This window comes from Conger conger, chromosome 9 (assembly GCF_963514075.1).
Source record: "Conger conger chromosome 9, fConCon1.1, whole genome shotgun sequence".
In the NCBI taxonomy this organism is placed as follows: domain Eukaryota; kingdom Metazoa; phylum Chordata; class Actinopteri; order Anguilliformes; family Congridae; genus Conger; species Conger conger.
In genome coordinates, this window is record NC_083768.1 from 29,966,772 (window position 1) to 29,990,491 (window position 23,720).

The following is a 23,720-nucleotide window of genomic DNA, read 5'->3' on the forward strand; positions in this document are numbered from 1 at the left end:
ATAGCGTGTTTAATTTTTTCACTAACAGGTTTAATAGGAAATTAAAACTTAATAAATGTTTGGCAGTGTTATTTCATTTAAATTTGGACAGAAAAAAATATGTACAAATTCAAAAGGATTTCTCTTATTTATGACATTCAATAGAACTCACAGAAAAAGTGAAAATCCAACTCTGCACCTCCTGCAAAATGAGCATCTTGGGAGAAACATCTGATTAGTATATCCATTTCCTATGGCATTGCAGTGACAGACTACGGAAATTGGAAGCATGCCCTGCGCCACAGCACAACTCTTTAAAGGGAATGAAATCATGTAATTTGATTGGCTATAAATGAATACTTAAACACACCCATTGATATTACATTCAGCATAATCTAGCCGATTTTCCATGGGTGATTCTTGAAAATAGAGTGATATGTTACATACCCTTTGTAGTCTATTGAAAAACATCATTATATATATATATTATTTGTATTGATATTTATCATTTTTTGTTTTTCTTGAATCTGCAATAGTGAAAGAGGCTGAGGACAAGAGAGATGTCAATAAAAAAAACATTTTATTCAGTTTAACACCAAAACAGCCATAATTACTATTTATTGAAACTAAATGTGCACTAGATGGAAAAAGTTTTCTAATTCACCTAGTTACACTTGAAGGGCAAAGCAGACAAAATATTTTTAAGAATTAAAAGAGAATTCACAAATGGAACATTTTTCAGATACAAACATCAGTATAATATACTTTGTCATACTGATACACTATACCCATGATACATTTCTCCTCCAACTTTGCTTTGATTCTGTTTGCACCTGCTTAGAAACAGTTCTTTCCTGCTTTAAGTAAGCAAGGTTGATATGTCCCTTATAAGGAGGAAAGGATGGATCTGGATCAACCAGAAACCAGATCAACCAGAAAATTCCAATGCTAATTACTCCCAACTGTACCGATATGTTTGGCCTCAAACAAAAAACATAAATATTAATCAAGTGACCCTGTACATAACCATTAAGCATCACAGCACATAGAAGCTTCCCAATATATATACCATTGTACCATTTGATATAATACCAGATATGTCATTGATATAGTCCTTTACTAGTATACTAGTATGTGTGTTGTCAATGAGGAAGGATCCCTTCAGTTTTCTCCATTCACTTAAACAGTGTCACTGCAGGGTTACTTAAGAGTAGGATTCTGCAACAAAGTTCAAGGTTTAGAAGTGCAAGAGCTATTCTCCCACAGCAAACCTCCAAGTTCAAACCATTTTCTGGGCAGCCTCTCCTTTCATTTTTCGGGTGTCCAAGCCAGTGGCAAGAAGTCTATAATGTCAAAACAGCTCCACGTTTTTGCCTATGGGTGATGGCTGATGCAGAATCATCGAAACCAAGGTCTTACCTGAAATTAACGAACCGGGTCTACACCATAGGGCATTAATGGAGAAAAAGGGTTGAGTCCCTGTTTCATATTGAGTCAGTGGGTTAAACACACCCTGGCCATCCACAAGTGTTCATTGGAGGACATTCGCCAACACCTGAAATCAAGTAAATTGCCAAGTTCTTTTTGGGACTACCTCTGACACTTTAATCAAAGAGTAAGGAACAGGACTTGGGTTGTTTTACAAATACAAACTAAGAAACGGGATACAAAAGTCAATGGTTCGAGGTGGCATCTAAACTACTGCCATGGCAACTGCCCTGTCCACTGCCCCAAGGGTCAAATGCAAGCCGTTTAGAGTGCCCCTCCAAAACGCAGTGTGTCTCCTGTTCTGGGGTCCAAAAAGGAAGGCAAGCCCCTAGTGGACCTCGGCCTGCACAGCCAAGCCCAAGTACTCCACGTTCTCAGTGGCTGGGAGATGGCCATTGGTCCTGGACTTGACTGGGGGGGTGAATTCCTGCTGGTAGTCAGGGTTGTCCAGGCTGGTCTGGAGGCTGAGCCCCTGGCTGCAGTGCCGGGGGCCGTTGAAGTCGAGCTCGGGGACGGGGCTCAGGGGCGTGTTCAGGTACTCGGGCCCCTCATTCGAGTTCTTGAAGCAGTTGAGGTACTCTGCCTCCGCCTCATCAGACGGCATGGATGGGAGGGCGCAGCGAGAGGGCGTGGGCCGCTGATAAGGGGATCCCACCGGGGCCAGTGCAGAGCCGCCATTCTGGTTCACGTAATCTGAAATGACAGAGATCCAGCACCAACTCAATGGAAAGGTAGAGATGTCTACATTCAGGCATTTTCCATTTGAGTACTGTACAAAGAGCAAAGATTCATTCATCCCTTCATTTTATTTCAGAGATGCAGTTACCAATAACCTCTTTTATGATGATGCAAAATGACATATGACATATTTGAACCACATAAAGAAAGACACAACTTTGTGTTCTCATTCATTGGTTATTTAAACCAATGAGCATGTTTTTCACATGTTCTTAGAGTGAAATGCAGATGAAATCTGGAGATTTTTATATTACAGTTGCTGTATGCTTTTGATTGGCACAGTTGTATGTATATTTGTAGATTACCTGGTTAAACATAAAAAAATATGTTTTCTAATAATAATAGAATAATAATATTATTTCTGCTTGGAACCATTTCCTCTGGGGAACACAACCTGAAACTGCTGCGTTCATATGCACAGAAACATAACATTGGTGAACAAACGTCTTTGGAGTGTGAAGTGTATTTTCTTGCTTCAGACCACAAACCCACAATTTTCCCTATCCTAGCAACATATCGAAGATTTACTTTATTGAATCAAAAAACTGCTAAAACTTCTCTCAAATGAGCTACAGTCACTGTCCAGTAGATGTCACCCTCTGAACTGAATTTACTAGACAGCTGAGTCCCAACTAAAGCTTTACGATGATTCATCAGCAAGTGCCTGATAAGAATCAATAGCTGTTATCAAACCCTTATACATGTGCAAAGTCCAAAAGTGTGTCTATACCTTGTAAATGTGGACTTTACCACTTGTCAAAACTACAAATCTCTTTAATATTGACATGCCTAAACAAATACTATTGAAATACTATGGAGTGTAACCGAAAACACCACAGGAAAGGTTTAATAATTTAGCTGATGGAATAAAGCCAATGCAACATAACACCGTTTCCTGAAACTGTGCGCATGAATGCTTTTTTGTTGTTGTTTTTGTTGGGCAAGAGTTTGCAAAACACGGTCCTTGGTTCCCTATGGCAGAAAATACAAATTGTTGGAAGAAAACCACTGTCAGGGTCAGAATGAGGGGGTACTCACCTGGAGCAGGCTGGAAATCTGCTTCTAGAAATCTCTCTGTTGGGTCAGGGATGTAGCGGAGAATAACACTGTTCTCTCTCATTGGGATGCCATTCTACAAAAGAAAATACACAAGAAAAGTGCTGCAAATCACAAAACCACAACTTCTCACAGTATTTAACTTTATGGCTTAACTGCTAGAGTATGCTTTTCATGCTTTGCCTAAAGATATTAAGTGAAGAAATGGTCTTGAGTAGTCGTCTATAACTTACGCCGTTCCTGTTGCAGGCTCCTATGCTGCTGTTCAGACTCTGTAGTACAAGGGACAAACAAGACAGCTTGTGTTAGGACCCACAGCTACATTGGGTTTCCCTTGCTTTCATACCAGGACTTGGTAATTTGCAACAAAAAATGATTTAATGAGAAGGTCATTGATCTTCATAAGTATATACTGTGTCTGATTGTTTTCATTGGCATTTTATTAAAGGAATGGACACTTGTTTTCCTCCAACAGCAAATGTTATTCATAATTCAAAAATGTAATTAATACAATAATACATAATAATGTACAGGTGCAATAGTCAAATGGGTAATATCTTAGGCTTTGACTGCCAACATGCAGAAAAACATCAGACCATTAAAGGGCTCTTCATTGAAGCAAAGCTATTTTCCAGCCAAAGAACATTTACAAGCAGAACTATCCAAACCTGTAAAGGTCATCTAGGCTTGACAGGATTTGAAATTATAGTGCATTTCGCTGGTGAGCTATGAAAGGAAGAGCGAGTGGGCCTTCTGAGTCTTTTTGCAGGCGAGGCTGCAGTACCATGACAAAATGGAAACTAATCAGGGAGCAGCCGTGCTGGGGGACCGCGGCCTCTGGGAGCCAAACAGGAAGTCAGCATCCTCTTCCCACGTGCGTATTGCTGAACTCTTTGAGGGGCAGCCCAGGAATGAGTACCGCCAGATATAATTTCCTGAGAATATGTTTTTTTTTCTCTGCTTCCTTTAATCTGCCTTTCTGTACTTTTTAACTCTTCCACCCGCCCACAGGAGTGTTTTCTCATCCCTAGATAAGGAGCACCTCAGACTTCGGTAATCAGCCGAATTGAAATAAACCGAAACTTCCTGAAAAGAATACCAGGCCAAGAAGGCAGGGGTTGACATAGTCAGTGGAGCGTCTGGATATTTCTGTTGTAACACAGACTCCTCACACAGGGAGCAGGAAATAGTGAGATACTGGGTCACCTCAGAGATAATATATTGCATCACAGACGTCTGAGTAATGAAGAGCATTTGAAGTTGCCTGCACACTCCCTCCTGTCTTATCAAGTTTGCTTTGGAAACAGTAGACTGACTCAAATCTGTGCCAGTGATGCATTCTGAGGAACACTGTACCTCATTGTGATACTGGTTATTGAAACCACCTTCTTTATTTTCACCTGAACTCAACACCCCACCCCCTCGCCCCTTTTAAGGCAGGCAAAGCTGTACTGTGTTCTCACTCTCAGCTCCCTTGCAGCAATGCTGATCAGTGCTCAGAAAACGAGTACTCGGTTTTACATTAGGCAAATGCGAAACTTTGATCACAGGCTGGTGTAGTTGAAGGGAGAAGGGAACAATTTGCCATGCATTGTGTGGTCACACTTGATCACACTTTCTAACACAAAAAGAAAAAAATCTGTTATTTGGTCTGAATAACAGCTGAACCTCTTGACCATTTCTGCAAGCTTGTATACAATTAGTTGCTGCCACATGATTGGCTGATTAAATATTTGCATTAACAAGCTGGCGTACAGGTCTACCGAACAACGTGTATATAAATGAAGTCTAGCAATATGCATTGCATGTATTACTGTATGCCTTTACAGCACAAAACATTTTCATGACATTTGAGGTTCCAGTTAGACATGTGTATGCCTGCTGTAAAGATAAGCTGTGTTGTAATTGCGGGAATAACAAATAACCTCAGCAACAACTTGATTCCAGCTAGGTTATGATGTATAAGCAAAGCAAGTTCAAGTAAAGATAAGACACATGGATATCAGGTCATAAAGTAGGGTTCAACTTGATTATTAAAACATCGGGAAAAGAACGAGAAGACTACAAGGTAGATATCCAATGAGACCAAAACTGTAAACAGCACCCCTAAAAAGATTGCTACAGTACATGCTCAGAGGAACAGCCAAGCCATTTTAACATTGATGATCGGTGTTTTAAAATGACACAGGCAAGGATTTGTAGAGAGTTGGTTACCATGGAGTGGAGAAGCTGAGTTCGGGAGGTGCTGGGACTGCTGAAGAAACCGTGATAGGGGACCAGGTACTCATCTGCATCGACCACATCCGCCATGTCCCCGTCGCTGATTAGGGTGCGGTAGAACTTGGAGTCCGTAGGGCTGGGAAGGTGCATCCTCTCATCACCCTATGGTTCAGAAACCCACAGATCTGAGCGGGGCCTGCTCACCGGGAACACCCTTTACTGTATGTACGAATACCCCAGATATGGAACACATTCATGGAGTGTGCATTCAACAGAAAGCACATTGTGGGGTATCAGACATTATCTAACCAGATAGTAATAAGTATAATAATACATATTTATTTATTTAAATTTCTCTCTTTATTTATTTATCTAAATACAAAATAAAATGGCCTACTGGAGGAATGCACTTCAGTGCCCGGGTTTTTTGTTACCTGAATGACAAGGTAGCGTGGTGGATCTCGGGCCATCTTGGTGAATTCAGCGACAAGCTCCCGGAAACGTGGCCTGCTATCTGCGTCAATCATCCAACCTGAGCGAATGGAGGACCGGAGAGATGGAGTCAAAGTCACATCCACAGGGATGAGACAGACTGAAGATCAGATCAGCAACCTGTACTGTATTAAGGCCCTGCATACAGTTCCATCCTAAATTAAATGCAGAACTTGCAACCCTTATGGAATGGACTGCTTGACTGTGGACTGCAGTCCAAGGATACTGCATCAGTGCTACACAGATGAATAATACATGGCAACTTTGAAAAGGGTAGATCATTTCCAGTGTATATACATTCAGTAAGCTGCTGCAGCCTATCCACTTAAAGGTTTGATGCATTGTGTGTTCAGAGATGCTCTTCTGCATACCACTGTTGTAATGTGCAGTTATTTGCATTACTGTCACCTTCCTGTCAGCTTACAGTCTTGTCAAACTGTTGTGTGTGAAAATCCTAGGAGATCAGCAGTTTCTGAATACTCAAACCACCCTGTCTGGCATCAACAATAATTCCACGGTCGAAGTCACTAAGATCATATTTCCCCATTCTGATGGTTGATGTGAACATTAACTGAAGCTCCTGACCTGAATCTGCATGATTTTATGCATTGCATTGCTGCCACACAATTGGCCGATTAGTATGATCGCAATAATAAGTGCTCAATAAGTGCATGTCACATCAAACTTAGGTAGGTATTTAAATGTGCTTATACTGACTTTAATTCTTTGGCTGTGGTCCAGCCTATTGAAGTGTGCTTGTAAAGCCTATTACGGGAGTTCATTGATTAAATGTCGGCAGTTAAATGTTAAATGTGTTAGATGTTAAATGTTAGGATTTAGTACCAGGCTTAAGATTAGTGCTTCACATACAGAGAGAAGAGAGAAGCACACCTCATCTGAATCGGAAGTAACCTTAAATATCACCTTACTGTAGATTTGAATAGACGGAGATGTTTAAAGCGCAAGGGGACTCACATTTGACCATGATCATATAGACGTCGATGGTGCAGATCGGTGGCTGAGGCAGCCTCTCCCCCTTCTCCAGGACCCCTGCGATCTCGCTGGCCGGGATACCATCGTACGGCTTTGTCCCAAATGTCATCAGTTCCCATACCGTTACGCCTGCAGGGAGAAAACCATACTGCCTGACACCACTCACCACTTACAAAAAGTACATATCTAACAGACGGGCAGCCTGCGGGGGACTATCAAATGACAGGTGATTGTCCCACAACTAACTTTCCATGGCCTGCTTCTGCTCCTTGAGAATGTGCCATGCATGAGTCACGAGAAAACTTGTTGCTGTCTGGACCGTGCCTGGCCTCGAAAGCACTTGTCACACACAGTAGGCAAGATGAGCTGCTGGTGTCACAGTTGGTGTGTCCTGCTCATTTCAATTCTAGCAGCACCTGAACACTTTGTGCGAATTGTCAAAGTGCAAGGTGGTTGGTGTCTCCTCTTTGTTCTATATGTTTCAACTCCAAAGCCCTCTATATTATCGTAAATATTTCACTGTTGGGGAAAGCACACAGGACACATCGGAAACTTGCATTAAAATGCACACTAAAACTGGAATAAAACAAACACTCACTTTGTAATCAAGAATTTGGAGACAAGGATTTTCTTGGATTTCAACAATGTGGCACAGTGAAAGGTTAGCATATGATATAAAGTTATTTTTTGGTACAGTGCAAAAAAGGTCTTTTGCCATCCATTTTCTAAAGCACTTTGGAATGCTTTTTCTGCAGCAAGTTGGAATAACTTCCATATAGATCTGTTTTCCCTTTTGGGAGCAGGAAGTTGTCTCCAGATGTGACAGAGTAAGCGAAGATGAGTGAGTGAAAGAGGAACCCTCACTCTCTCCAGGGACTCATTGGTGTCATCCTTTCAGCCTGTTCAATCAGTTCTGGGTTAAGCACTTTAGCCAGACTCACATTAAACAGGCCTAGAAATCAAATTACTTAAATCAGTATAGCTTGTATTCTCTCCATTATAGCATATATAGTCAGGTCCAGGTAAACTAAAAAATAATACCGTTATTAACATAAAATGTATTTTCCAACATGTGTAAATGTGTAATGATTAATGATTCAGTGGTTTCTCCAAAAAACAGGTTTCACAATTATTGGCACCCTGTGAGTGCCCCCCCCCCCAATCAGAGCAGTATAGAACCAGTTCTGCCTGCAATCTTTGAATTGTACAGTTTGTATTTCCATAATGGAGATTACCTGCTTGCCGTGTTGCAGAATAGTACAGCTGACTGCTGCTGGTTTAAGAGATATTGCTATTATTCTGAATCACAGTGACCGTCATAGAAAATGACCTTCACAGAAGCTTTTCCCCAGCGCAGTGAAACTAATCCAGTCATGGTGGGGTCAGCATGTTCCGGAATGAGAGCAGGCAGATTTTTTGGAGCTGGACGTGTTACAATGGAAATGGATGAAAATGGGGCCGTGGTTTTCTAGCAGAGTTTGCCTAATCTCTTTGCCTGCTCAGCAGGAAACACTGGGGTAGAGGTGGAATCGGAGTTGACTTAAGAGGTGTCATATATACTATTATATATATGTGTGTGCGTGTATGTGTGTGTATGTGAGAGAGAGAGAGAGAGAGAGAGAGCAGTGCTGAACAGAGCTAGGAGTTGAAGGCCTCTTGATGAATCCCAGGCTGGAAGCCTCCCCATCTCCCCAGGCAGGCCCACTAGCTGCTGGCTGCTGCTTTCAGAGGCCTGGCCTCACAGTGCTACTGTCACCCAGGCTGCCCTGGCTGTCCCTGACTCACCGTAACTCCACACATCGCTCTGGTGAGTGTACGTCCGATGCAGGATTGACTCCAGGGCCATCCATTTGATCGGCACCTGGGAAGAGAGGGCTGTGAGTCATTGCGCATACATCTGTTAAGCGTCACAGACCAAAACCATATGTTATAGTTAGAGGGGGAAACTGATGTTGCATACTACTGAAACGAAACTGAAATTTGCGGTAGCTACAAGTTGAAAACACATGGGTTTTATCCACTCATTTCCCAAAAAATGGCTTTCGCATCAATATGTTTTCCAAGAGTAATTATTGTGCCCTGACAACTTCCTAGTCATTCTTTCCCCAGAAGAAGGTTCGGAACAGAGAAAGGGGCTCTTCCAGAAAGATACACCATCTCACACCTTCAATGACTTTCAGTAATTCCTATTGTAAGAGTAAATGAGTTTATTCTTACACCATTGGGTCTTATAGTTTCATAAAAGACTGAGGATGGCCTCACCTTCCCTCCATCAGCGTGGTACTCCTTCTCGTCAGCGTTGAGGAGCTTTGCCAACCCAAAGTCTGTGATCTTGACGTGCTGGGGGGTCTTGACCAGCACATTCCTAGCTGCCAAGTCACGATGAACTAAGTGGCGCTCCTCAAGGTAGTTCATTCCCTGGAGTCGAGAGGGAGATGACAATTTCAAAATTAAGCAGTCCCTGGATATGCGTTCATTTATTAATATACTTATTTAGTTATTCATTTGAAAAAATAATTTTGCGTTTGGACATCAATTTACAGTTGAAAACCTGAGCAGATTATACGTAGATAGAAAAAATATATTATGATGTTTTTTTCCAAATTTGCCATCAAACGTGACATTGATGCTGTTGTTTCTATTGCACTGCCTTTTTGGGGGATCATTTTACAGGGATCATTTTTGCTTTTATGAAATTCTTTTTGGGGGGGTCATGTGGAACAGTACTCCAGTTCCTAAAACTAGAAAAATAATTTAATCATGACAGTATGAATTTAGATTTTTTATTAAATTATTTCTTGAACCCAAGAGCAATGGGCAAATGCTGGGCTAAGCATAAGCTAGTGCTGCATCACAGTAATGAATGATATTATAAATTAATGAATGTCAAATGCAACTCCAGGGCTCGACAAACATACATCTATATTTGTGTTCAAAACAGAATCAATTCAACATTTATGAATCAAAGTCATATTCCACACGCACGCATACGCCATTACATAAAGGACTCCAGACAGTGACTTTATCTAATTAGATCAAGCAATGAAGGAAAGCAATACACTGAATAAACAGGCAAAAACTTATGAGCGTGATATGAAAGGGCGTACTGCAAGTGCACATACAATAAAAGTATTTGCAGTTATGTTTGTGCAGGTCAGCATGTGCACACAACCCACACCCTCTGTAAACAAGCTGTAATTAAAAACAGCACAATTCTATCTGATGGAGGAACAGAGCAGGCTATTACTATGCTTCTCTCACTCATTGGAACTAAGCCAGTGACTGAAAAGGCAAATAGGCCTTTCAACCAGTGAAAACCTCAGCTTGGTTAGTGATGACATTTATGAGAAGCTATGACCACACAATGAATTGAATAAAGATATAGGTTTATCAATCCGGGTCAATATTAAAATCAGCATCAGGTTTTGGATTAGATTCAATGCATAAACCAGAGTTTGTTATTTCCTGCATTTCTTAGATCTGTAGTTATAATGTGGAACAGATGTCAGTGTTCGGAATCTCAGTTTAAGCAAGTCAGCAGGACCTCATGAAAGGAAGCCACACATGTGTAAAGCTGACTTGTAAAACAGCAAATATCCAGTATCTCCACTCACCTCCTAAAGAAGTATATTACTACACCATCCACACTTTGACTCAGCTTAAACCCATCCAAAGCATTCATTCGGTATTCAGACAGTTGTATTAATCAAGGCTATGCTCCAAATATACCTTAGGTTAAGTTAATGAGAGGTGCCCTGGCATAAGGCCAAGGACGGAGGAAATGTTTCAGTGCAGGCATCACTTAAAGATCAAGCCATGGTGCATGAATTAGCCTAAACAAGCTGTATGAATTAGCCCATCATTTTTACTTTCGGCAGATAGTGTAATCAGGTCTTTAACCATCTGAAGCTCTGCTACATAATATACTGTATGTGATGGGAGATTTCCTAATCTACTTTGTTGCAGGAGAACAGTAGAGTGGTTCAGCCTTAGGTTATCCTATTAAGTATATATAAGTAAGAAGAACAGCATGTACAATATTGTATGTATTGCATTCTGTACATCCACGATTGGAGATATGGTTAAAAATGTGCCTAGGTGTCTGTGTGAAAATAAAATGCAGAGAAAGTATATTTTTACATTCCCAACATTTAGTTAGGAATATCAAAATAAACATGTTAAGAGCCACAGTCACGTCACTTGTGTGTGTCTTGAGCATTCAACTAAACACATTTCCTGAAGTTCATATAATCTGACATAATTTTTGTTGCATAATTTTACAAATGTTTTCAGGACAGCTGGCCAAGGTGTCCTTCATGAGTTTTTCAACAGTTGGCCCTGGTATCTTTGTCATGTTGTCTGACAGCATCCACAGGCAGGTCATTAACTTACCTTGGCGATCTGCACACACCAGTTTAGCAGGTACTGGGAGCCGATGTTGTCCTTGTTCTCCTTGACGTAGTCCAGCAGGCAGCCGTGGGGCATGAGCTGGGTAATGAGCTGGACCGTGGAGGTCAGGCAGATGCCCAGGAGACGACACACGTGCGGGTGCTCTACGCTGGCCATCACGTAGGCCTCCTGATATGGACAGGGAGAGGCAGGCCTTGGGGTTAGGTTTCTATCCCCACATTTCCGTGATCATTTGTTATATCAGCCATACAGCACTCTCTGACTCGAGCCTAAATATTTAAATTGTTTTAAGACACTGACATGTGCCTCAGGAAACCTAAGCAACACTTCCTCCATTAGGTGAATGGTTGCAGCTGGGCACATATTTTGTTTCCCTAAATGCTGGATAAACAACCGGAGATCAGTCTCCAGCAGAGATGGGAAGCGTTTTTCCATCCTTGACATATTTCAACGAGTTGTGTGCAGACTGAGGCTATTGAATCCTCCATTTCCAGAACTTCCTGTCCAAGTTGCCATGTGCCGCCCACTCAGACCAGGACCCAGGTCAGTATGACCCACGCACTGCCGTTTTTCTCAATGAAAGACTTCTGATGACAAGTTTATGGACATGTTCACTTTGTTATTGTACAAATCTTCATTTCAGGGAAGTGGATGAATAAAACTTTGGTGTGAAATTACGCAAGTATTAATTTTTTTAAATTTCTTTGGAATACATACTTCAAGGCATGTTCTTCATGGTTAAGAATTGACTAAATTGTGGAAGAAGTGCATTTTGATTTCAGCTTGTCTTTAAACAGCCTCAAGGTTTTAAAGAAGAAGCATGTCAGGAGTACAATAAATCTCAAATCTAGCCAATTGTCATTGTAGGATATCATTGATGGGTGGCTAAGGTAGATCTTGACAAGGGCATGACCATCAGAACTGACTACAGTGTTTAATTAATGATTGACCGATTCAAAACAATCGAATGTATGTCTGCTGCTAAAATGCTATATTGTCAGTAAACATGCCCTGAATCAGTGTGCCAAAACAATTACCAGGGACCAAAGCAACATAGTCAAAACTTGAGATGTCAAAAGCCCATAGGTCCATGCATGCTGAAATAAGGAAAAATAAAAAGGCTGCAAAAATCCTTTGTGTGCCAGTTTAATTTCTATGCACAGAGACCTGGGGAACTTACATCCAAAATTTCCTTGTTGGCTTTAGGAGATGTGGCCTCTCTCAAAACCTTGATCGCCACAGGAATCTTCACATCCTCCCCTTCTGGAACCCATAAACCCTGAAAGAACATAAATGTCCTATAATTATTAATATATGATGTGATACAGTAATACCTCACATTTATTTATCAACAGGGTGCAACTGAACATCGAAGAGTGAACCACAAATACCTAGCAACAAACTAGCGCAAGGGCAATACCACAGCACATCAGCGAGATAACAGATAAAAGCTTCTTAATTTTCACACACTTGGCAGAGCATTTCCCACCTTATAGACAGTGCCGAAGGCACCGGATCCCAGGACTTTGATCTTCTTGAACTCGGTCTCCTTCAGTATACGGAGAAGAGCCTGGTTGGGAGCCTCCCCGCTTGGGGTAAGGGGCTGAACTAACTGTGGAGATAAAGACAAAAAAGTGTCAGCAACAAACACTAATGACGTGATATAGAACCTCTGAAACTTTAGAAAGTCTTCTGGGCATGCTTCACATTTGAATGCGGAACTCCCGGCTTTGTTCAGTGAGGTGGTCAGTGGCTGAAGATGTCGGTGTGCTGGGTGCTTACCTCTCTCTCCTGCAGCAGCCTGCGCAGGGTCCTCTTCCTCTTGATGTGGCGTCTCCGCATTAGCACCACGATGGCCAGGGTCAGAATGACCAAGGCCAGCAGGCCACCCACCACGGCCGCCGGGATCAACGTGTTCCTGAGGGTCAATCACCGGCCAATATATGAACTTTTTTTTGTTTTCCGATAAAGTTGCCACTTAAAATTACATAGGGCTCTACACTTCTGTCTCTATAATACCATCTGGACTGCAAAGCAAATTATTTATTAACTAAATTAATTATTATAAATGCTTTTCTTTTACTGTATATCTGTGTAAATATTTTTCAGTTTCAGTTTCACAAAACTGCATGTAAAGTGTTAAAATATTGTTATTATACATTTCAATATGTCATTTGTTCATAACAATCAGTTAAAATCCAATTTTACATAGACATACAGAAGGTCATTTTAAAGCATTACATACAAGCCACATGAGCATCGGGGAAAAAACAGCTAGTTCAGGTAAAGAGGCTTAAGGCTGAAGAGCACTGCTAAAAACATACTGTAACATACTGATAGCATCAGACTCACACAATACATCTCACATAAGTGAAAACATGGGCTAAGAATAGCCTACAGTATAAGAGAAAAATTACAGTTTTTAAATGACATTTATTTTGAAACTGTTAACTGATACAACAACCCTTACCCTTCAGTTTCACAACCATGCAGACCAGGGCCAGTGCATCTTGAAAGATGGAAACAACACAGTCATTACTGAGCAACCAAAGATTATAAATCTTTATTTATTTATTTTTATTTTTTTTTGCAATTCCCAAATTTACTACACAATGATGCGTCATCCTGGCCACAGTCAAAATAAATGAATCATCTGTATCTCTGAATTTAGACTGTAAGATAAGAGTGATGCATTTCTCAAACACGTATTGCGATCAGTTGTGCTCACCCTTTGGTGCAGTTATTGTGGCATGGCTGGCACACCTTCATGTGGTCGGCGTACTTCCAGATAAGAGTGTTGCCCCCCCCGGGGATGCCTTGAGGGCACCTGGAGATGCAGTAGTTGCCATCTTTGAAGTGTGCACACTCCACACACTCACCAGGACTCTGGAAAAGAAACAGAGCTCAAACTTCACAATTCTGAATCCATGGAAACAGCTGCTCCCGCAACCAACGGCTAATTTTCATCTACCAATTGGCAAGGCCAGGCTAATCACATTGGCATGAGGCAAACATGACATTACTGCAGGATGAGATAGGCTAAAAAGCTGTAGATATTCATTATTAATGAGTATTAATGTATTCTCCTGACATTGTAAGCACTTGTCATGAGTATATCATTTGTGTAATGACCCAGCCATCAGAAAAAAGGTCCATACTGGTCCATGGCAGGCTTGGGTTCCATTCTGGCGAAGGCATTCTGAGTCACATTCAACACACGTCTTATTCACTTCAAACTCCCGTGGCTCACTGCAGAAGAAAACAATAGAAAGTACGATCAGATACAACCTTCCCTCTGCTTTCATACAGAACCCTACACAATGTGGGCATTTGCCATTGTCCTGCAACACGTTGATATGATACAAATTTGAGCAACTTTTGCCCAAGAGTGTTTATTTCATTCATAAAAGAGAATAGGCAAAATCTCCATCAATGCATAAAACAGTGATAGGGGAAGTGGGATACTTTTCTGCATAGGCCCATATATACTGTACAGGGCTTGACCTGGCTTTGTTGATCTCTTGCCAGGTGCTAGATGATTGAAACATCAGGAGAGAATATATCAACAGATGGGTGAACCAACCACTCCCTTCAAACATGGCATTTAAATGGATTCTGTTAATGGTATTTTGCAGCTTCTTCAGTAAAAGCAAAACTTGCAGATGAACACAAGGCCTTGGTGTTCAATGTTCGACGAAGGCAATCCAAAGTTAAACAGCTATGAGCTACTAGCTTGCGATGACTGGTGTCCAAATGTACTGTTCACAGATTAATTTAGGGAGCTGAACAAATAACACACAGTTAAGCCTGTCTCCCTTAAATTATAACTGCTCTGGCAAATACACTTCTGGCAAGCAAGGTTCTCCATGTCCTATTTATTCAGTTCAGTTCCTTGTCCCAACTGCATTTGAAGACAATGAGCCTCTTAATGGCTAATCTTTGGGTGGGAGAGCACACACACACATAGCAACAACACAAACTTAAAGTGGTCACACGGCTAGGTCAAGCTAATCCTCCAAACTTCAATAAATAAACTGGTTAAAGTGAAACCAAGGCCGGTATGTATAAAGTGGCTCAGAGTAAAACTTAACTTGACTGTAGGAGTAAAAACTGCATTGTGTAAAAAAATATATATGTCAAGAAAAGTCTCAGGTCCTAAATTATTTAAGGGAGCACAGGCAGTGTCTTAAGTCAGTTAGGAGCTGCCAGCAGATGGCTGTGGTGCACAGAGGTGGAGACCACACACCTTTTCATCCCCACCCTTGCTGTCAATAACTCCAACAAGAGCCGTCTACCAGCAACTCCTAAACCGAGTTAATTTAGGAGCTAAGACCATTCTTCACACATAATCATTTTATATGTAATGTGCTTATTCTTACTCCGACAGATACAAGCAAATGGTGTGATTCTCAGAATACTAATGCACTTAGACCTAAGATTTACTCTGAGCAGCTTTTTCCATACTGGCCCAGTCCTCTTCTCTTTCAAATACAGTACGGATAAATCCTCTCCCCATCTCTCTCCAATGGTCAGGCTGAAGCCGGTGGTCTTACCGTGACCACTCACACACATGTACACACACACACATACACACAGGCATATGCACATACTGTACACCAACACACAAACACATGGACGCTTGCGCACATACAAATCTACAACCAACCCTAAAGAAGCACATATTCTCACACAGACAATCCTACAGAGACACATGCATTTACTGTACATCCAGAATTTTTGAAAAAACAACAATTAGTCTATTACTTCCCTCTGCTACAGTATGTGATACCTGGAGCCAAGGAGAAGAAATCCCATTATGTGGGACAGGTCCACACTCACCCCTCCAGCAAATTACAGGAGCCCACGCAGTCTCCCTTACGCTTGAAGTGCAGGCAGGAAAAGCACATTGTGGGGCCCGGACCCCAGCAGCCGTCCCCTGTGCACATTTCATTGCAGGTGTGGTTCTGGGCGACTGCAAGGATGGAGACAGGGGATCACCAAATTTTCAAAGAGCAAGTACCAAACCGGCAATTTGGCAATTGCCAGAGCCAACAAATCTAACTAAGGGATGCAGGTTTAATTTGCACTGCATGTATTCTATTCTCTTGGGTAATAATAACCTGTGTATCCTGCAATTGGCTACGATGAACAAATGTTGTTAGTTGTTGAAGTGTATGTAGACCTGTATGTGGCAGTGCATAGAGCGACCATGCTGCCGCAAACCTCACCATTACTCCAAATAAGAACGTTAGGTCACCTACGGAAATTAAGCTGTCTAGTACACATTGATTATACTAGATTGCTATGACAAGTCAATTCCATGTACTTTATCTCTGGATGATTTATACCACATATGGTTCAGGTGATTCTCAATTTACAGTAGTCTTTCGAACGTACCGTAAGGGAAAATTTTGCTTATTAATGCTCTCGCTCTTACACGTTCCCTAAGGTGGTATCATTATAGTTTATCTGCAGGCACATAATAGTAATGCGACACACCCACAATTAATTTTGATGCGTATGGGGCCATACACTATCAGGCAATAATGAGCAGATCAAGTCCGCTGCATCTTAGCCTGTTGCACCATCAAGGCTCCCATGGTGTCGCTGGATAATAGGAATCTAATGTTACTTGTTGGATGGGACAATGTGAATTTGGATTACTCCTCTGCAAAACAGAAATATACCCTCAGTGTCAGCAGATGAAAAGGTACTTGTGGGCTTACACTTCACTGTGTAACTTCAGAAGTTACACTTCATCCACTCTGGTGCAAGGGTGATTTGAGAGGGGCAACGGGTAATTCCAAAGCAAGAAGGAAAAACTGGGGTTTGAAAAAGGAAAAAATAAATACAGAAATAATACTGACTAAATAAAGAGAATAATTTTTCTGCTTACCACAGACATCATTTTTCTTGTTATTCTCCACCTCTGCGCGCTGCTCCTTGGATTTAAAAAGCTTCTTCCAGTGCTTCCGGTTGGAGTAGCACAGGTTGCGGTTGGCCTTGATGACCACGTCCCCGTCGCTGATCTCCTTCAAGGAGTGCAGGCCCAGGTGGCTGATGAGAATGTTCTGTACTGCCAAGGTCACACTACCCCTGTTGGGACAGTTTTGGCGTTTAGGCGTTTTCTCCAGTTGTCAAAGCAGAGTTAGCACAAAATACATGTTATTTTATTCAAGCACAATGTAAAAAAAAAAAAAAGTTCATTAGTGATTACATAATCAAGGTTGTACTGAAGCATAACACTTTTAATCATTCAAGACATACACCTGTGCAGGTAGAGTAAATCACATAAGATGCCTAAGCTGTGTAATGAGAATATGACATGGCAGTAAGATAAGGAGAACAAAGATCATATATACAGCATATAATCAAGAAATATTTCAACAAAGGACAGCAATATGCAAGAAATATTAGTACCATTATCAGTCTTTTCCCAAGATTTATGTATAGCCTATATACTGTATGTATCGGGATGTATAGAGCAAATTAACAAATGATTTTCTGTCCGTGAGCATAGGTGCATGCAGATACATAACTGTAAAACTGTAAGTGAAAATGTCAAGAAAATAATGAGTATATATAGGGGAGAAAAGACAGAATAATGATAATACTTTAACTCAAAGTAGCATGCAAGATTGAGTTCTTCATTCAGTCCACGTGGGTGAATGGTCTTTAAATAAAAGATAGCTGCCCAAAAAAGTACAAAGGAGGAACTGTAAAATGCAACAAAACTACAAAAGTTAGATGCGTTTTTTTAACTAGCAACTGCCTTTGGCGATGTGTGTACTACCTTGATTCTCAATTTCACCTACAACTGCCACCACAGCCAAACGCTCATTCTCAAAACTAAAAGGTTATCAAGAACTGCTTAATGAGCAGAATGGGACAAGACTAAGTGGGTTATCAACACTTTCAATTGATCAAGTTGCACTGGATGTCCTTTTAAATGAGTGAGCAGCATTTTTTTTTTACCGTTAGGCCATTGTTAGCCAGAAAGAGTAATGTAATATTGTGATGGTGTCTCCTATCTGTTAATAACATTACTGCTATCTGCTTGGAGGACTGGCTAGCGCTTATCCCTGAGTTTTGTCGACTATCGGTGGTTCTGAATGGCTGATACATGTGCGCTGCAAGTGTGCTTGTAGGTAATGTTATTGAAGGGGAGGGGGCCCGGAGTGTAATTTCTACAGGGGCATGGTGGGTCTTAGTGCCACAAAAACACAAAGTAACAGGCAAAGCTAAGAAAAAGCTAAGTGTTGTGCTTCATGAAAATGTCTGGCCAGAGAAGATTTCATGTCTGTTCTGAACAGAATTTTTGTTCATAGGAACCCAAAATTGGTGATTGGTCTTCCCTACATATTGTAAGCCACAGGGGCTTATTTGAATCCAGCCAAATACAGCAAAAGCACAATTTTATGAGCATGCTATGCATTAGCTGAAGCTTTGTTTGACTGAGAAAATGCTCCACCCTTTTGGTCTGTACCACTTTGTTCTTCCACGGATGATATCCAGGTTTTCAAAGGGACTGAGGGATGACAGGTTTTCCGGCCAATCCTGAATCAGCAGATACCCTTTAGAAAGAGCAGAAGAAATGACAGGATGGATTACACATTTCAACAGCACCAAGGCACATTAGTTGCTCTGAACTGGATTCTGAAATCATGACACTTTGATTGCACTCTTGATTAAGAATAAAAATATATATAAGTAAAATAAATGTAAATGAATAAAATTTAAATGGTATAAGAATGTCTAATATGTAAATAATGGAAGCTAAATGACTTTGCAATCATAGTTGTCACTTGCATCAACATACTGTTTATAACAAATTTCCGAACCATTCAAGATGCATGCAATATTTCTTAATTAATATAGTGTAGCATAGTTATGTTACGTGAAGCCACATCATGTTGAAGACTGAACATTTTACACGATAAACACAGACTTGCTTAGGAATGTCCATTAATGATCTATTGTTATGTTGTGACACGTTGATGATGGTGTTGTAAATGCTTCAGTAAGGTTTAAGACTAAGGAGTTAATTTATTTAAAGAGTGCTCCATTGCAGTGTGCAACCAAAGTGCAAACAGCCTTGAAAGTTACCTTTTGAGAGATAAATATCGGCCAACAATATTTGATGAAAGTAAGGCTGGGCAACCTACCAGAAATTTCCTTAACCGTTTTGAAAACATCCAACTTGGAAGGATCCATTGGAGGGGTCTTTGTGTGTTTGTCACTTAAAAAATAAAATATAAACATATAGTATGAATTTGTGAAACATAACAAATTATCACTATCATTTAAAGAGTGGTGCTAGAGGTAAAGATATTTAGATTCAATTCCATATTCAATTTCCTAATAAAGCATTATATGAAATCTAAATTCAAATATTTGGATACAATGAAGTAGCACATATGTATATACTATGGACAAAGATATGGACAATCAGTGTCCCAAATCTTTAGGCTCAAATTTTCTGCTGGCTTACCCTTTAAACGCCATGCTGAAGATAGACAAATGCCCACTGATTTTGGTGCAGTTCTTGAAGGAGTCAATATTAGAGGCATTGACTGACAGGACATGTGTAAGTTCTCCCATTCCTAGTCCATTGCAAACTTTAAAAGAATAAATGTTAAATTATTAATTGTCAATAATAAGCATAATCAATATTCAATAATAAGCATTTCACAACCATCATGAAACAAATATTAATTAAGGGATATGGTCTTTATCAGCGATAAAGGTTTTGTGTCTCCGAAATTAGATCTGTATTAATTGCATTCCCTTTCTGGTCGGAATGTCCGGTCATAATATTTGCTAGTTTCAGACCAATGCATTTGTAATTTTCCTGTCATGTGCTCGCGTTGCTTAAATAGCAAATCAACATGTGCCCATCTGGCGTGCTGCTCTTGAGAGGAGGGGTGGTTAGGAGCACTGTATGCATGTCACTATTTTGAGGTAGCTGAAAGCAATTGCGACCACATTGAATTTAATGAATAGAATTGAATTCTCCTTTAACTATAGATTAGACCACAATAAGATTTCATTTGGGACACAAGAACAGTTCAACTGTTCTGTTGTGAACTTAAGAAACAGCTACGATATTATTTACTAGATAAAGGACTGGGGGAATTAAACTATTAGGAGCAGAAGTTGGTATTAAATGCAGAAACAGATATGGCCAACCCCATACAGATCAACACCATACAGTACAAATGTTGTTTTGCTCAGATCCATGTGCACTGCTAATCCATACAGTTTTCAAGCCAATATACCAAGTTTAAAGTTCATTAAATTGTGTATTTTAAAGGGAAAGGGAGATGACACTGATTAATAATTAATATACATTAATATACATTTTCCCCACAGTACTTGGAGATACATAATCTGAGGAAGGCATTATTACGAATCCCATATTACAAGAAACAAAACTATTACTATCATTTCCAGGTGATCTACTGGTTAATAAAACATACAAAGACTGGAACCCTTAATGAAAGCGCATTGAGTTAGTCAGTGGTAGATCGTTTGGTTTCAGGATTGGCACTACCTTTTGGGCAAGGCCCCTGACAACTCTTGCACTTTCTGACCCCGTTCTCGTCTAACTCGTAGGTGTCTGCACTGCAGGTCCTAACGCACGCTCCATGGTCTGTCACCACATAGTTATCTGAAAGGCAGGGAAAGACATTTGAGGGGAAATGCATTCTGTTTAATGTTACTATGCTGCTTAACTCATTGGTTAATATTTTGCTGCATACTGACTCCATGCAATCACTGAGCCTCCCTTTTTGTGGTCTGGTCCCCAACTGAAAAGTACTTGTCAGTTCAAATACTGACACTATTCTTCGGTAGCATAATTTTTTACGTTTTATGTTTTTCCCATGCTGACAGGGAGAGCCTTTAGGGAATCCTAAAATAAATCTGTTAATTTCAGCACAGGATTACAAAAAAGATTCTGTAAATCACCAATGGGAAATGTTCCCAAGAAAAGCAGTGGCCAAAGCTCTACTGCTGGTTTACTCATCTCTTTATCTCCAGCTGTAGTTTAAGATTTAACCAGCAGAGCTTTCTCCTAAATGACTAATCCTTAAGAGGATCCTACTACTGGCAAAGTGGGTCATAATATTGCAACTGTCTCACTTCCTCCAATAATACTCCTTCATATCTACATCTTATCAGATCTTAGTAGATACCTGAGGCTGTAACCTGGCCTTACCTGTCATAAGCACACGATATATTTGAATATTTATGGCACTCTACATATAGAGATAAGAAAAGATATTGCTTTTTTTATACTTCCTCACTAAATTCCCCCTGAACCAGGCCCAGAGGAAAGATAGCCAACTCTAATTTTCGGGCTTATGGCTTGATGCAGCATTTGTGGTGACAAAAGGTGTCTGGTCAAGGAAGTCCTTACGTGGGCAATTTTTGACGCAGGTGGCCCCAAAGCTATACTTCCCATCTGGGTTGGGGGCCAGCTGGTGTTTGCTGGAGTCGTACAGCATGAGGCTGGGACAGGCGTCCTTACATGTCCCCTCGTCCTGGAAGGCGCGGCATGCCTAGGGAACCACAGTGTGGATGAAAAACAGCCCCATCAGGCTGCCTACGGTAAACCCTCCCTGCCTAAGACTCACACAGGCTTAGATGATAACAATGCATTCTTGAGCAGTATATCTCAGTCAGAGTTCAAGAGGAAATGGTTCTGATCACAGTCTAATGATTACCAGAATGTTTCACTGGCTGTGATGGACCAAAAATGGCATATTAAAGTACTATGAATACCCATGAAAACAATAACAGCAACAATTAGAATTTTATCAAATAATGGCAGCAAGCAGGCAACAATTCTAACACCAATAATAAAAACAAAATGATACGAACAAACAGAAGCCATAACAACTGTAACACCAGATTACAGGGACCAATACCACCAATCCACAACAAAAAAGAACAAGAATCGCAATGTGATGGCAACCACGGCAATTTCTCCAACATGCACTGCACGAGGGTTCTGAAAGGCCGCTGAGCAACGCGATGCCCCTAAGCACTGACCAGCATGGCACATTGTGATGTCACATGGTGATGTAATTTACCAGGCAGTCAGTTGGGCGGGGTCCAGTGCAGCCCCCAGCGCAGTGATCGTTGCAGCAATCGACAGGGTGGAGCCCCTTGCACCTTCGGGAGCACTGATCAGCACAGTTCAGCTTGGTCACTGGGGAGGGGGACACAACTACATTAATATTGCAGCCAGACTAACTGGGATTTATTTTAAACATTCACCAAAGGAAGATATTTCATTTATCTGTGGCTGCGTTTGCCCTTTCCTTCTGCTTCTTAGACTTTGGCAGACACCAAGACAGATTTTCTTTGACTTCTGAAAGCTTGTTTCATATCGCTGTTTTTGGAGTTCAGCATTAGTTTACGTGTTCTCTCCTCAGGAAAAAACAAACAAACATTAGAGGCAGTTGCTAAGCGAATGCACACTTACAGGTTTGGCAGTTTTCTGGGCCTGGAGCCCAACAGGATCCGTTGAAACAACTTTGGTCACATTTCATACCTGCTCCGTGCAAAAAAAAAAAGAAAAGAAAACAGACAATAGTAGCAGTTGCATTTTTATATTGTGGCTTTTCACAAAACCAGCAAGCCAGGAAAACATGAACAACCCCTTTGGCCACTTTTTTCTCAGGCATACATTTGTCAAACAGGAATTTGCATATGTTCAGCAAATGTACATAAGACATAATAAATAAATGGAATTCCTTCAATGTTATTAGGCTGAAATGTAATCCAATAAAACTCATTTTCCAAGAAAATCCAAGAAATGCCTTTCACAAGTCGCATGAATCAACAATATACATTAGTGAGATTTTCAACTAGTCTAATACTACTCTAACATAACTTTGCTGGCTGGGTTAGTGGAAATCCTAATTACTTTATCTGACAATTCTTCAGAAAAAAACACAACATCTATCTATACTGTACGCCACTTCACTAACCCACAGTGCTTCTCTGTGGATGTAAATGAAAAATGTTTTGTATTAATGAGGACCATGGCTGTTCTGTGCCATTGGGTAAAGGTAGTAACAGTAGATATGATGATGCTCAATACTCACAGTGCTTTCCAGGAATGGATGGTGGATAGACCATAGAGCTCTTAGTGTTCTTATCCACAATGTCAAACCACTGTATAGTCTCCACATTGCACAGGAAATGGTTGTTTAAAAATTTCACACCTCCTCTAAGGATTTCTGCAGAAAAAATACAGTATATATAGTACAGTCGTGTGCAAAATACTATGTGTAAATATAGTACAGTAGTGTGTAAAAATCTGGTTGGTCAAA

At 40.7% G+C, this 23,720-nt stretch overlaps 1 protein-coding gene across 2 annotated transcripts in view; it reads right to left on the reverse strand.

Annotated features, from left to right (window-relative positions):
• Window positions 1-540: 540 nt before the first annotated feature.
• Window positions 541-23,720, reverse strand: part of egfra (epidermal growth factor receptor a (erythroblastic leukemia viral (v-erb-b) oncogene homolog, avian)) — a 70,165-nt gene continuing 46,985 nt past the window's right edge. The window contains exons 4-28 of one of the 2 annotated variants that reach the window (XM_061253576.1): window positions 23,493-23,627; window positions 22,868-22,936; window positions 22,473-22,591; window positions 21,797-21,938; window positions 20,930-21,046; window positions 19,868-19,994; window positions 19,542-19,615; window positions 18,863-18,950; window positions 17,273-17,472; window positions 16,216-16,348; window positions 14,535-14,625; window positions 14,105-14,262; window positions 13,847-13,885; window positions 13,159-13,294; window positions 12,866-12,988; window positions 12,557-12,655; window positions 11,359-11,544; window positions 9,229-9,384; window positions 8,752-8,827; window positions 6,949-7,095; window positions 5,916-6,013; window positions 5,476-5,643; window positions 3,495-3,533; window positions 3,244-3,337; window positions 541-2,160 (exon numbers count right to left, since the gene is read on the reverse strand). In XM_061253576.1, the coding sequence (XP_061109560.1) occupies window positions 1,796-2,160; window positions 3,244-3,337; window positions 3,495-3,533; window positions 5,476-5,643; window positions 5,916-6,013; window positions 6,949-7,095; window positions 8,752-8,827; window positions 9,229-9,384; window positions 11,359-11,544; window positions 12,557-12,655; window positions 12,866-12,988; window positions 13,159-13,294; window positions 13,847-13,885; window positions 14,105-14,262; window positions 14,535-14,625; window positions 16,216-16,348; window positions 17,273-17,472; window positions 18,863-18,950; window positions 19,542-19,615; window positions 19,868-19,994; window positions 20,930-21,046; window positions 21,797-21,938; window positions 22,473-22,591; window positions 22,868-22,936; window positions 23,493-23,627 (3,179 nt within the window). In that variant the 3' untranslated portion in view covers window positions 541-1,795. Of the gene's footprint in view, window positions 2,161-3,243; window positions 3,338-3,494; window positions 3,534-5,475; window positions 5,644-5,915; window positions 6,014-6,948; window positions 7,096-8,751; window positions 8,828-9,228; window positions 9,385-11,358; window positions 11,545-12,556; window positions 12,656-12,865; window positions 12,989-13,158; window positions 13,295-13,846; window positions 13,886-14,104; window positions 14,263-14,534; window positions 14,626-16,215; window positions 16,349-17,272; window positions 17,473-18,847; window positions 18,951-19,541; window positions 19,616-19,867; window positions 19,995-20,929; window positions 21,047-21,796; window positions 21,939-22,472; window positions 22,592-22,867; window positions 22,937-23,492; window positions 23,628-23,720 lie in introns of both variants that reach the window. The other variant, XM_061253575.1, reaches the window with a different exon arrangement.